Source organism: Plasmodium malariae, assembly GCF_900090045.1.
Source record: "Plasmodium malariae genome assembly, chromosome: 11".
NCBI lineage: Eukaryota > Apicomplexa > Aconoidasida > Haemosporida > Plasmodiidae > Plasmodium > Plasmodium malariae.
The window spans coordinates 190,112-204,610 of record NC_041785.1 but is presented as its reverse complement, the minus strand read 5'-3'; the positions used below and the strand labels follow the sequence as shown (position 1 = coordinate 204,610).

At 19.9% G+C, this 14,499-nt stretch overlaps 3 protein-coding genes across 3 annotated transcripts; 1 reads left to right on the top strand and 2 right to left on the bottom strand.

The window, feature by feature from the left end:
- Positions 1–420: 420 nt before the first annotated feature.
- PmUG01_11013200 (fam-m protein) lies at positions 421–1,287 on the top strand (the record flags this gene model as incomplete). Its single annotated transcript, XM_029005778.1, has 2 exons — positions 421–441; positions 610–1,287. 2 exons carry the CDS (start codon positions 421–423, stop codon positions 1,285–1,287), a joined length of 699 nt encoding a protein of 232 aa, XP_028862333.1.
- A 3,957-nt stretch (positions 1,288–5,244) lies between these two features.
- On the bottom strand, positions 5,245–6,223 carry PmUG01_11013100 (tryptophan-rich protein; the record flags this gene model as incomplete). The annotated part of the gene is made up of 2 exons (XM_029005776.1): positions 5,245–6,033; positions 6,137–6,223. 2 exons carry the CDS (start codon positions 6,221–6,223, stop codon positions 5,245–5,247), a joined length of 876 nt encoding a protein of 291 aa, XP_028862332.1.
- A 2,889-nt stretch (positions 6,224–9,112) lies between these two features.
- On the bottom strand, positions 9,113–11,708 carry PmUG01_11013000 (STP1 protein; the record flags this gene model as incomplete). Its single annotated transcript, XM_029005775.1, has 4 exons — positions 9,113–10,267; positions 10,356–10,441; positions 10,528–11,557; positions 11,688–11,708. The coding sequence occupies 4 exons, from the start codon at positions 11,706–11,708 to the stop codon at positions 9,113–9,115; spliced, it is 2,292 nt and encodes a 763-aa protein (XP_028862331.1).
- Positions 11,709–14,499: the final 2,791 nt, after the last annotated feature.

Genomic DNA, 14,499 nt, shown 5'->3' with positions numbered 1-14,499 from the left:
TATTCTATGTATATGGATTATTTTTTGAAATTACATGAAAAAATACATATGTTTTTTCGTATTTCATGTTGAACGAATTAACAAAAATATAATTTATTTAGTATATTCCATTAAAATAATTACATATTTAAATATTTATGAATAAATTATAATTATATTACATTTACGTAGGTTATTTTCATCTTCAAATAACGTAATGTAAAGGTTATATAATATACATTTAAAGTTATTTTACTTTTCATACGTTGTATAATAAATTATAGTCATATAAATTTTATTCTTTATTTATGAAGAAATAATAAAAATAAATTTTAAAATAAATGTAGCTTCATTTTTCGTTGGAACTATATTATATTATTGTTAATTTTTTTTTTTTTTAAATAAACTAAAATATTAAAAATTTAATTAATAGATAAAAAAATGAGAACAATAATATTAAAAGTTTTGCGTTTATCGTTCTTTCATGGATATGGAATTTTAACAATTATATGGTATAATAATATAATATATATTTATTATTATTTACATTTTTCGCATTTTATTTTCTTTACATAGTATTTTATTATTAGTTTATTTATTCAAATTAAAAATTAATATTTATGTTTTTAGAATGTGTTTATTAAATCCACGGAAAGAAAATATAACTCCGGCAAAATATTACATAAAAGTAATTATAGAATACTAGCAAAATGTAAACAGGATATGTATCCAAATATTGTATGCTTAAAAGAAAAGTTTCCAAATAATGAAGACATTGAATATAAAAATACATCTAATAATGCAAAAGGGGCTAATAGAAGAAGCAAACAATCAAATAGAAGTTTATTAAATAAGGCACAACACTATACAGAAGTAATAGATTATAATAATGGAATGTTTGATGGAAAACATTTCCATTTTGAAAAAAAATGGATTAAGAAAAAAGATTATGATGATTTTCTTGAAAAAAAAAGGAGAATTTGTAATATAGCTTTAAAAAAAATAAAATTTAAAAATTACGGATATATAGTTGCTATGTTTGTTATTTTTTTATTCTTTGGAATAGGATTACCAGAATTATCTAACTTGGAGTCTTTGGATACTGCATTGAAAGGGATGGACACAACAAATATATTGAAAATTTTATATGAAGCCGTAAAATCGTGGGATCAAACCGTAAAGTCCACTATATATTTATCACTATTTAGTGTACTAATGCTTACATTGATTATTGTGCTTGTAAAAGGAATTTGTAAAATCTTAAGAAATAATGAAAAATATAATAAAATTAAGTTGATAACTGAGTAAAATGAATAATAATAAATATACATTTTTCTCCAATTAAGTCTTTAACGTTAAGTAATATTTATAATATTTTTATTGATATACTTAATATATATGGATATAATTTCTAAAATATTATAAATTCATATTTAAATTAGTCTTTTTGATAAACAAAAATATAAATATATGTTTCTCGATATTTGTGAATTTTGAACGCTTAAATAACTTCCAATTTATACTTTAATGTATAATGTAAGCTTAACTAAATATACATATTATAATAATTATATTTTTACATATAAATAGATTTCTGTGAATAACATATGTCTGTGCTTTGAAGTGAATAAATAATAGTTATTCGTATAATTTTATAGAACTCAGTTAAATTATATTTTAACTAATAATTAGTGTCTCCTATTCTGTACACTGTTTTATACTAAAATTACTATTTGTTATGGTAATTGAAGGAAAAAATATTGTTTGTTTTGTATTAACAATACACATTTCTTGTTTAGTATTTAATAAAACTATGTGAGCATATCGTGCTTAACTGTCATATATATAAATATATATTTTTACATTAAAAAACCATTAATATTTACTTTATATAATATTTTTATGAGATGTATGTACCAGAATATATTTAATGAAAAAATATTCTTGAAAATCCTTTGGTTTTGTTCTTATTGAATAATTCTGAATATATAAATATATAATAAATTAATATCGTTTTGAATATGGAAAATTAATAAGTTTTTAATAATTTGTGTATTATGAAACTTCATAATTAATTGAAGGGAAAAAACGAATTATTATATTGATATTGTTTCTAATTATAGTGTTGAATCTATTCTTAATAAATTTTTTAATGTATATTATATTGAAAATATATTATATAAAGTTTTTATTTTCTATCTCATTGAAAAATGGTATTTGTGAATTATATTTAATCAGATATGAATAGGTAAAATTTTTACTTATTTAGATTGTAACACTTAACATTAAAATCTCCATTATAAGAATTAGAATGTTTATATTAATATGTTGAAACGGAATATATAATATATATATTCATGTTTGTTTTTGAAAATTTATATAAAAGTAATTTTGTTTAATTTTATCTGTATTTTCTAAAACATTCTGAGCATTTTGTTAAAAAAATGTAACATTGTTGTATGTTCACTTTTTTAATCTTTTAATATAATAGTATTTCTTATTTTTAATTAGAGAGAATATTATGAGAACATATAAAGTTTTCAAATTATCAATGATATAACATTTTTTATAAAATCTTTTTATAATTGACTAGTATAATATATTTTATTGGATATTTATATTAAACACATTTGAGTTCAATGCCCAAAAAATATTTTATAATTTATATTTTATTTATATATTATTTCATATTACTAATTATATCCATGATTGAATATTTACGGAACAAAATATATGTTGAATCATTTGAAATGATAGTTATATAATAGGTATATATAAACTATATAGCTTAAATAAATTTTTATATTAATATAAATATTTTTAATTTAATTTGGCTTAAATATATCAAAGCTTCTAATTTTATTTTGTGATAATATCCTTGCAATTACTTTCATAAATGAATAATAATTACATTATATATACTGAATTCTTGATATATTTAATGTGACACAAATATTGAATTAATAACAGTAAAATACTTATTTTTACTAATAATATATGTTACAAGTTTTGTTATTTTATGTAATTTTGTCAATTTTTTTTTAGATAAATTTTTGTATAACTTTATTTTATTATCCTACTATAGTAAGAATTATGTGCTTGTTTCAGTACCTTCTAAACATTACAATAATGAAATATAATTTTGCAGATTATATGCTATTAAAAATAGAATTATTTAAAATTTTTTTTTAAATTATACTAACTTGTTTTAATATATGGAACATTTATAACAAATATCTAATTAAAAAATGACTAACATATTTTTAAGTGTTCCATTTCATTTCCTGTACTCTGTATGTTATTATATTATAAAATCTGAAACTTAATCACAGTATCATAAGAATAGAACATTAATAATATACCCATGAAATGTATTAACTTTAGTAGTTAAATATTGGAAAATTTTATAAGTGTTTTAATATTTATTGTTAGATATACTTTTGTCTGTTTTATCCCTATTTTCTTTCTAATTTATAGCCTTTTGTTAAATGGGGGTTAAAAATTCCTTATTTATTATTACTAATTTTCTTAACAAAAAAATACTTCCATTAATTAAAAAAAGGAGTTTACCCATTTTTTGTTTTTTCTCTACTTTTAAAATATTTAATTAAATATGATTTTTGTAAATTACTTACCAATTTTTTCTACTGCTTCGCTTCTTTGCGAATCCTTTCCCCCCTTATCAGTCACTTTTTCTGTATGAATGTACAAAAGTCATCATTACGTGCCATTCCCATAACACACCAACTATTCCACCATTTATATCCGTAATATTTGGTTTATGTATGAATTAATTCATGATATATATGTTTTGTCTAAGAATATACTTATTTATATATTAAATTATGCAATTTTTTTATTTTTCGTTAATATGGAATATTGCGCTACAATATATATTGGAAAATGAGAAAAAAAGGGAAAAATATTGCCTTTTATTTTTTGTTATTAAAAATTAAACATAAAAAAAAGGATATATATTTGTATGTAAAGAGGTAATACAATGAAATATATTTTTAAAGGGATACTTTATTAGAAGAAATGAAGAAAAAAGGAAATAATAAAATTTTAGATAATATATTAACTCTGCAACTGTAGAAAAAAGAAATATTCAATTGAAAAGCATCTTCCAGAAGTATAATAAATAAAATAAATATAAAAATGTACTAGAAAATATTTAAATATTTTAATCCTTTATAATAATGGTTAAATATATAGCGTGTAATCCTTTCAATATATACTATATAAAATAATACAAAAACTTCATATACATAATTTTGAATAATATTATTAAATGTCATAATGTGCAACATTATGATTAAAAATGATTATTAACTCTTATTTATCTAATAAAAATATAATAACCTTTATGTCAATAAATTCAGGGTAATTTATATATATACTTTTACAAATTAAACAAACTAAGCTTATGTTATAAGGTGCAAAGTACACTTTTTTATATTTAATTTTTTTTTAATATTAAAGAGATAAAAAAATTTATTCAAATGAGGATTTATATACTTTTTTTTTTAATTTTAATTGTACAATGAAATGTTTATATTCTCACTAATAAATTTAAATCTAAAGATAAGTGTTTAATTATATGAGATATACTAATTATAGAAGTATGATTATGATATATGGAAATAAATATAGTAATAACTAAGAATTATCTGTATAATAAAAACACATAATGGTATAAATGATTATAAATATTAAATTATTTTTATAACTTACAAGAAAAAAACAAAAGTACTTTTTTAAAATATTATATTTTACATATACTAAATAAATTCAATAACAAAAAAGAATGTAAAAAAATAAACACTATTTAAACACAAATACAATAAATGCTAATGAATTTAAAAATAAATTGTGATTTTTTATTTAGGTTTCTAAAATTACAGTTACCATTATATAAGTATTCTATGTTTTGATTTAATGTGATTTTTCAAATGTAAACACTACCCTCTTGAATTTTTGTTTTCATTGATCCAGCTTTATTTTTATTCTACTTTTTTTTTTTTTTAGAATAGCCATCTTCTTCCTTTAAGAAAAATATAAGATATTCACTTCACATAGCTCTATAATGAAAAATAGTTAATTTATAAATCTCTATTTTATATATTTTCCATTATGCGTATTTGTCTGTCTCCTAGCCTTCATTTTTGCTTGATGAAATATCTACCTTGGAAATTAAATAGAAGAAAATTTTGAAATTACATTCCGTTCATTTTTATACAATATCTATTATTTTTATTCACAAGTCTATTTCATTTTTTTTTCTTTAATCCACCAATTCCAGTATTTATTTTCTATCCAATTTATATAAAAGTATAATAACCAATTATTATAAGCCTCCGTAGTTTTTTCGCACCACTGTGTAAACGCTGGGATTTTATTATCTACATATTTCTTTTTAATACGCTTAATTAAACAGTCCCACTGTTTCTTTTCATTTTTTCTTCTTTTTATCCAATATAAATAGGCTGAAACTTTTATATTAATATCTGGATCTTCATATAAAGCTTTTTCATTCCAATGTACCCAATAACGCGCTTCGTAAAATCTATTTGGATATGCATCCCATTCATATTTCTTCCTTTTACTCAACTTAATAAATTTGGATCTCATAATTTTATTGTAGGAGGGTATATTTTCGTTGAACCAACTTTCAAAATCTGATATTATATAATCTAATCCACGTGTTCTGAACCACTCTATCCATTCATCGTCACTCCAATTAGAACATACATCATAAAGATCTGTCTGATATTCTTCGTGCATTCTGGGATTATAATGCGACCATTTTTCCTCTAATTTGTTCAAAAAATTATTAAATGCCTTATCTTTGTTTTTAAACCAAGCATCATTTTCCTTTTCAAAATCTTCTATCATTTCTTTTTCCTGTTTCTTCAACCATAATTCCCAATCAAATGCTTTACGTGATTCTGATAAAATGTTTTTATCTATCGTTTGTCTTAAATATACTGTTGGCATATCTTCAGAAGTAGTATAAGATTTACAAAGTGGAGGTTTCGTTTTTCCAGTAAATATCTAAATAAAATATAAAAAAGAATATATGTTTTTTATATTAACATAATTTTTAAGTAGAATTAACTAAAATTTAAATATATTTATTTGAAATATTTTATATTACCCCACTACAGCAACCATCAATTAAACTAGTTGATGATAATTTAAATATGACAGCAGAAGCCAATATAAAAAAGAATAGTCCATTCATCTTTAATAATATATAGTTTTATTTTATATTATTTAATTTCCAATAAAATATATTAAATTACAAAAGCATAAACTCTAAAATAATAAGTATAAAAATAACGCGGAACATGAGAAAATGGTTTACAAAAAGTATTTAAATTACTATTTAAAAAAAAATAATAAAATAAAAATTTTTCAATGAAAAAAATATGGATCCAAAAAATTAAGTATTATAATTTTTATAATAAGGTTAAAACAATTCTATAAAGAAACACCTATATTTACTTAAATGTAATTAAATATTTATTTATATACCTGTGTCAACTTACAATATTTTAATAATATTTAATTATTTTTTTTATTATTTTTTTTTTTTAAATTTAATTTTAAAATATAAATAATAATAAAATATAGGATTATTGTAAAACTTAAACTAAACATGTATATGTATATATATATATATATATAGATAGAAAGATAAAATTTCAAGCGTTATAATAAGTAATCCAATTCGTTACTTTTTAACATATAAGTATATCATCAATATTATCCATATATGTTTTATTAATAAATCCCTTACCTCTTTATTAACATTCTTGTTATTATAATTTTTTTTTTTTATGAAAATATTATTCTGCGTAATTATGTGAATATAATAAATATAATAATTTAGAAATGAAGATAAAAATTAAATTAGAAAAAAATACAAAAAAATAAAAATTACAATATTGAATTTATACTTAAATTAGGTTTAAACATAATTGACAATTATACAGAGAATAATAATAAAGAATTAAAAAAAAACTTTTTAACATTTAAAATGGATAATACTTTCCTTAGGTTTTTTTACACTTTTTTTCAAAATTTTAGGAGTTTTTTTAATTTTGTTTTTTATTTTTCTAATCTTTCTATTATTTTCTGAATTTATTTTATGTATTATATATATTCTTCTTAGTTTTTTATTTTTATTCTCTTTTTACTTTATATCTTAATTTTTTTAACTTTCTTAATTATTTTTTCTTTTTTTTATGTTAATTATTGTTTCATTTTTTTATTTTATTTTTTGCTTCATATTTTATATTTTTTGTACAATTTTTTTTTATTAATAAACGAAGTTCTGTAAAATAAATTATGATGCTTGCCATTATTTTTGACACAATTTGTTTAATTAAAAGAAACATTATTTACATATTTTTATTATTTAATTTTTTACTGATTGAATATTTATGATATTAAAAGATAAGAATAAATATAATGAAATATCCTAAGAAAAAATTATTATATATCTCTTTGTTTGGTATGAATTTTAATAATTCTAAAGAAAACGGAATAACAATTTGCTTGTATAATTTTTTACTATTATACGTTAATACCAATAATATTATTTGTTTTATTAATAAAATTTTATAATAAAAACTTTTTTTATTTATTAATATATTGTAAGAATTGTAATATTAAATAATTTTAATTAATATTTTTAGAATATTTTTAAAAAAAAAAATTTTCTAATAGGAAGTAAAATATTATAAAAATTATGGGTATCAAACTTTTTATGGTTGTTGAAATATGCGCAAAAAGGTAAAAAGAGGTTTATATTTTAAAAGGAAAAATTAACTTATTAAATATGAAAGTGAATATTTAGTTAAAAACTAATTAATATCATGTTTTAGTGAGGACATAAAATGATAATATCATAAAATATATTTATATGACATAGCATAGAATGGCAAATGAATAATAATATTGCAAAATGGATTTGATACATCATTTCCATGATTTACTATAATGTTGTCATTTTTAATAATATTTTATAAATCATTAATAATAATTATTTTACATTTTAGCAATTTATAAGTAATACAATAAATAATACAATTCTTTAGAAATATTATTATATAACACTTCCTAATTGAGAATGGCTCCTACAGTTGTAGTAAAATATAAAGCAAAATGATTTATGCTATCTTTTTCCTATTTTCCTATGAATGAAAAAATATTTTTTTTATCAATATATATATATATATATATGTGAATGTGTTTCGTTTATTATGCCATATATATTATGGAGAAAATGAATTTCGTCATTAAGAAATGGAATTTTTAAATATAATTTTTTAATTTGGAGAAAAAATAAATAATTTAAAAGAACACAAATATATCTAACAGATAAATGTTTAAAGATATACAATAAATGAACGCTATTAATATGCAAACATCAATTAACTCATAACAGATTAAGATGTTTTCATCAAGTATATAGCATACATTTTTCTTTAATGTAACTTATAATATAAATTTTCTGTAAATTATCATTATGTTTTCATAAGGATTTTTTTTCCTTTTTTTTTTTTTTTATGAACAAAATCTTTATATAAATTAAAACATAAAACGGTCGAACTATGGGAATGTAAAAAAGATACAAATAAATATATTTCTAAATGTGAAAATAACTACATATTATGAAGTAATAGGATAAAATAGAATTATAGAAATTTTTGTAATAATATTGTATTAATTCAAGAATAGTGTTACAATTTATTTATTTTGTTTTGTTTCCTTATTCCAAATTATAATTTTTTCCAAGTTTAACTTTTTCGGAAAATATTAATATTAACTGCTTTTTTGTATAGGTATATTAATATCTTATTACTTTTATTGAAGCAAGTATTAATATATTGTTTTAATGGTTAATATTACAGAAATAAAAAATGTATATATAATTGTAATATATTTGAAGTGCTTCAATTTCAAACTTCATATTTAATGATTTTTTTTTTCTTTATATTACGTATTACTTTATATTTATTTTTTTTATTATTTAGAGACATTAAAAAATTTAAATAATATTTTTCATTAATAGCCTTTTTTCTTAAATATCATCTAAATATATTATGGAAGTATACCTATGAATTTATAGAAACGGTTTTTCTGCTATTTCATCCGATTTGTCTACTGTTCTATCACTAACTATAGAATTTGCATATAAATCATCTTCTCTTATCCAATCTTCTATCTCATTTCTGAAACAATCTTTCCATATATGAGCATCAAATTCCTCATTTCTTTTATTTTCTATATCATTGTTATTATATTCAATTATATTTTCTGTAATTTCTTGTTTTTTACTTGAATATCTTTCTCCCTTCCATTCATTTATGGATCTATCCAAATATGATTCCCTATTTTCAAGGTTTACCTCCTTTTTACATTCTTCTAATACTGCTATAAGCACGAGAATACAAAGCTTTGTTAATAATTTTTTTTTTATATATTTATATAATTCTTCATAATTTTCTTTGTGCTTCAATTCTTCTACATTTAATAGTGATACATAATTTTTAGTATCTTCATTTACATATTCATCTGAGATATTCTGCAACTCCTCTGCTAATCCATTATTCCAGTACTGATCAAGATGTTGTTGTATAATCATACCCTTTTTTGATATCCACTGTCTCCATATATCTTTTTCTCTTTCTAAAAATGAAACTTTTTGATTTTCATTTGAAGATTTCTTTTTTATTTCTTCCATTTCTTGTATGTAAGATACTTCTCTTTTCCATTCATCCTTCAAATTATTAAACCAATCGTCTTTTTTCAGATTTTGAGAAAGATTTTTATGTCTTTGTATCCATTTATTCCATAGAATATTTTGTTTTTTAATATCACTGATACATTTAATATTTTCTATTATTAGATCATCATCAATTAAATTAGGAAAGGTTATATTATCCTCTTTTGTGAACTCATCTATGCATATTTCTAAAAATTCGTCTTGGATGTTTTCCCATTCTTTATTTCTGAATTCTTCGAGTACTTCCATATGTACTTCTACTATGATTTTGGATCTGTCTCTTGTTCGCTTTGATAAATTTACATTTTTTGTAAGTTCATTTATTTTTATTTTTTTTATAATTTCTTCATCATCATATATTGTGTGTTCTAAAGGATCATCCGTAAAAATTTTACTTTTCTTGTTAGAAAATGAAGGTACAAGCAATCTCAGAAATTTCACATGTCTTCTACTTATCTTTTTTTTTTTTTTAAACATTCCAGTTAAAGCAAACTATAGTATAAGAAAAACATTTTTATAAAATAAGCTATTACAATAAATAAATGATTTTCATATTTTTAAGCCTTTATTATTATATTACTTTAATAAAAAGAGAAAATATAATAATAATTACCAAGCTTATTAAAATAGATGATGTATATTTATCTCTTGGATTTAATGTCGTACCTATAATTGTATTTTATACATATATATGTATATATTATTTAGTATAGTTATTGCAAATGTAGAAATATAAGTAGAATTAGTGATACCTGTAGTATGGGGTATTTGAGGAGGACTATGTTCTAAGGTATATATCGATGATTTATCAGTTGTTTGGGTATTCTCACGATCAGGAGATAATTGCATGTCTTGAACAGTTGGAGGTGATGATTCATTAGTATCTTCTGATGCTACATGTACATCTTCAGAAATTTTAGCTTTTTCTAATGATGCATCTGCTAAAGATTGTGAATCCTCAGTTTCTTTAGTTGAATGTTTAATTTCTGAAACTTCACTTTTAATATGTTCTGGTGGAGGTTGTGAAATATGTGATTCAATTTCAGTTGGATGTTCGGGTGTAACTTGCACATCTGTTTCTTGTTGGACGTGAGATTTGGGTATAATTTGATCTGTATTTTGAATTTGAGTTTCTAAACCTTTACTTTCTGTTTCAAGTAAACTTTCAGTAGTTTCTACTGAATTCGGGGTTATACATTCAGAAAGTTCTTTAAATGTATTCTGATCCAATATGTTGCATACTGGTTCTGGGATTTGTTTTTTTGATTTTTTTTTGGGACTTTCTTTTGTGTAACAATTTTTAAAGAGACTTTTCTTTTCTTCAAATTGCTTCTGCATCTCTATAATCCATGCATTATATGCTTTGCATTTTTTTAAACATATAGTTTCACATTTACCTGAGTTAGTTTTTTTTAAGTTCTCTATTTCCTTCAAATCTATAGTTCTTTTTTTACAAAAATCCTCTTCTTTATATTTTAATTCTAAAAGTTCTTTATGTTCTTTTTTTAAGATCATGGGGCATCCACCATAATTAGTTATACCCTTAAAGTACTGATTTAACCAAAACTTTAATAAGGATTCCCACATAATTTGGCTTGTACCCTGAGGAGGAGACATATTATTAATTAGATAATCAGCTAATTGTTTGCATTCATTTCTAAATAAATCTTTGTTATTTGCCGTTTCTAAGAATTTAGTTTTATTTTTTATGTAAGTTCTAATAGTCGTAAATGGTTCTCTGAGGGTTAGCCCAAATCCTGCCGTTCCAGAAAGAGTGAAATTCTGAATTTAAAAGAATTATTAAAAATTACCTAAGTATTAAGTTTTACGTTAATTGCACTGTAACATATTTTATCATAAATAAGTAATTTATGTATGAATTTAATAGTTTAAAAAAAAAAAGGAATATTACCTTAGGTATACAATTTTCCATAATGACCCTAATTGATGCTCTAGTTCGTTGAAAATAAAAAACTTAAAGAAAATTAATCGTGTACACTTTGTATCAGTAGCGTATTTTAAAAATGAAGATGTATTAAAAGCAATTACATATTTATGAGCTACGTAGTAATTTATATTAGAAATATAAAGTAAATAAATTTATTATTATTTATTCTCTGAGAGTTCTATATTATTTTACGTTAAATAAATATAAAACAACTTAATATATATCCTATACATGTTTTGAAATTAAATGAGATAAGGTATATTTTCGTGTATAAAATTTATATGACCTTCATTAAAGGAATCCCAATAACTTACAAAAAAAAAATTACATATAAATTAAATGTAAAATAAGTTAAAATTTATTATATATAAGTATTATTAATCAATTTATTGCTTTTTTTTTTGGCTCTTTTTTTTTTTTTTAACGCAAAATAAAGTATATAAATACTATTGTGTATTAAGGTAAACAATTCTTTTTGTTCAAGTTTTTTTGGAAAATAAATAATCTATAAACCAGATAATTATTAACACTTATTGTATGTTTGTTATTATGTTACATTTATCATTTTTCCCATATTGGGCACTACATTGTAATTATATTGTTAACGGTTTTTTATTTTTAATACCTTATATATAGAAATGGGAAATAATAATATATAAATTATACTATATTGTTTCTGTTTTTGAGAATGGTAAATAACATTATAATGCACTTAATCTATTTAATAATATATGAAAATAATCTACCAAAAATTTAATAAGTTATGCTATACATTATGCTACAAAATAATTTTAAATAGTATACATTATCATACATATACATATATATGTATGTTCTGTACTTGTCTATTACCACTTTTGAATAAAATTGATTTCATTTGGCTAAATGTTAATTAATAAAGAATAAGTTAAGGTATATTATTTATTGAATAAAATGTTGAATGCTTATGAAATATATGAAAAATTATTAGAATATACTTGTGAGAACGTTATTCGTACTACATGTCTAAAAAATCGTAAAATGAATTATAACTATGTAATGAAAAATAATAATACTAAATTTCACGTAAATGCAATAATATATTAAATTAAATAATACAACATTATTGAAGTTTCATAAATGTTTTTTTGTACTTATTCATATATATATTCTAATAAATACATCATAAAAATTTTTTTTTAATTTTATTTCTATTTTTATTTTTTTTTTCTGCATTTGCTATGAATATGAAAAAATCGTTTTAAGACTATTATTAAGTATTCATTTATGATCTAGAATGACAAAATTAAGTATTAGCGTATAATATATTTTTAAATATTAATCAATAAATGAAATCACAGAACTTTTTAAAAATATTATTGCAATATAATTTATTATTTGTTAATGTAAATATATTATTACTTATTTTAAAATTTCTTGTGAAACAAGCATATAAAAGATAATGAATAAGCAAGAAATTAAAATAATATATATATTAATAAATTTTAGTAAATAATTATTTGAATTAGTGGTTGATGTAATATAATTATGTATAACCAATCTGTTATATTAAAGAATTAATGGTTTTTATTTATTTGTAATTTTTGTATTTATTTTTACTCAATCTTTATTTTTTTTTTCTATTCTTTATATTTTAATCCTTTACATTCCATCTCATTTTTTTTAAAAATATTTTTATTTATTACATTGTACATGGGAATATATGTGACAATAATTCATCATTTTTAAAGATATTATATGTTTAAAATATCTCATTTGAATGTATAAGATATGTGGAAAATATAGTACATAATATATATGTAATAGTGCTTGATTAGGTAGCAAAATAAAAGAAAATATAATTTTCTGAAATATGTGAAAGTATATTGGAAGAACATTATTATAATTGTTATCAAGTGTATATAAAACAATTTATTTCCTCTATTTTTTTTTTTTTATTGTTTTATATATATATGAAAAATCTTACTGTTTTGATGTATCCTTTATTATTATATTTTTAATATATTATAAAATTTATTGCATAACATTACAGTTTATACATAACATATAATTTAAGTAAATGAAAAAAATAGTAAATATTATTATGAATTATTTGATATTTCTCTATATTACGATAGTTATTTTATTAATTTACTTAAATAGTATATTTTAATGTTAAAATATATATATTAAATAAGTGGAATTTTCGTATAAAATGGACTAATGATATTCCAGTATGTATATATATATATATATATATATATATATATATATATATATATAACATTTTATTAAGAATACTTTTAACGGAAAAAATATGCAAAAATATTTGTATTCATTATGTATTAAAAACAAATTTCTAATAAATATAAAAAAATTATATGCCCAATATTAATTATAATCACGTAAATACATTATACTATTGTTCACTTAAAAAAATATTATTCTTCCAAATGAATAATTAAAAAATAATAAAAAAAAAAAATTTACAATAATTAAAAATAATATATTATTATCTTTTTAATATATATATAATTTTGTTACGATAGCATTTATGGAAGCGCTCATTTGGTTTTTATTAATTTTTAGCACAACTAGGTTCTCTAACTATCTTACATATAGCTGATGTTTACAATGAAATAAATAATAATGCATTTTTATATATTCATAATAATACAAATGTAACTTACAAAACGGAATAAAAATAAACGTTGTATATAATGAAATTCCCTTAAACATTTACATTTAAAGAGGATTTTTCTATTTTAGTAAAAATCCTTGTTCCTAAATATTTTTT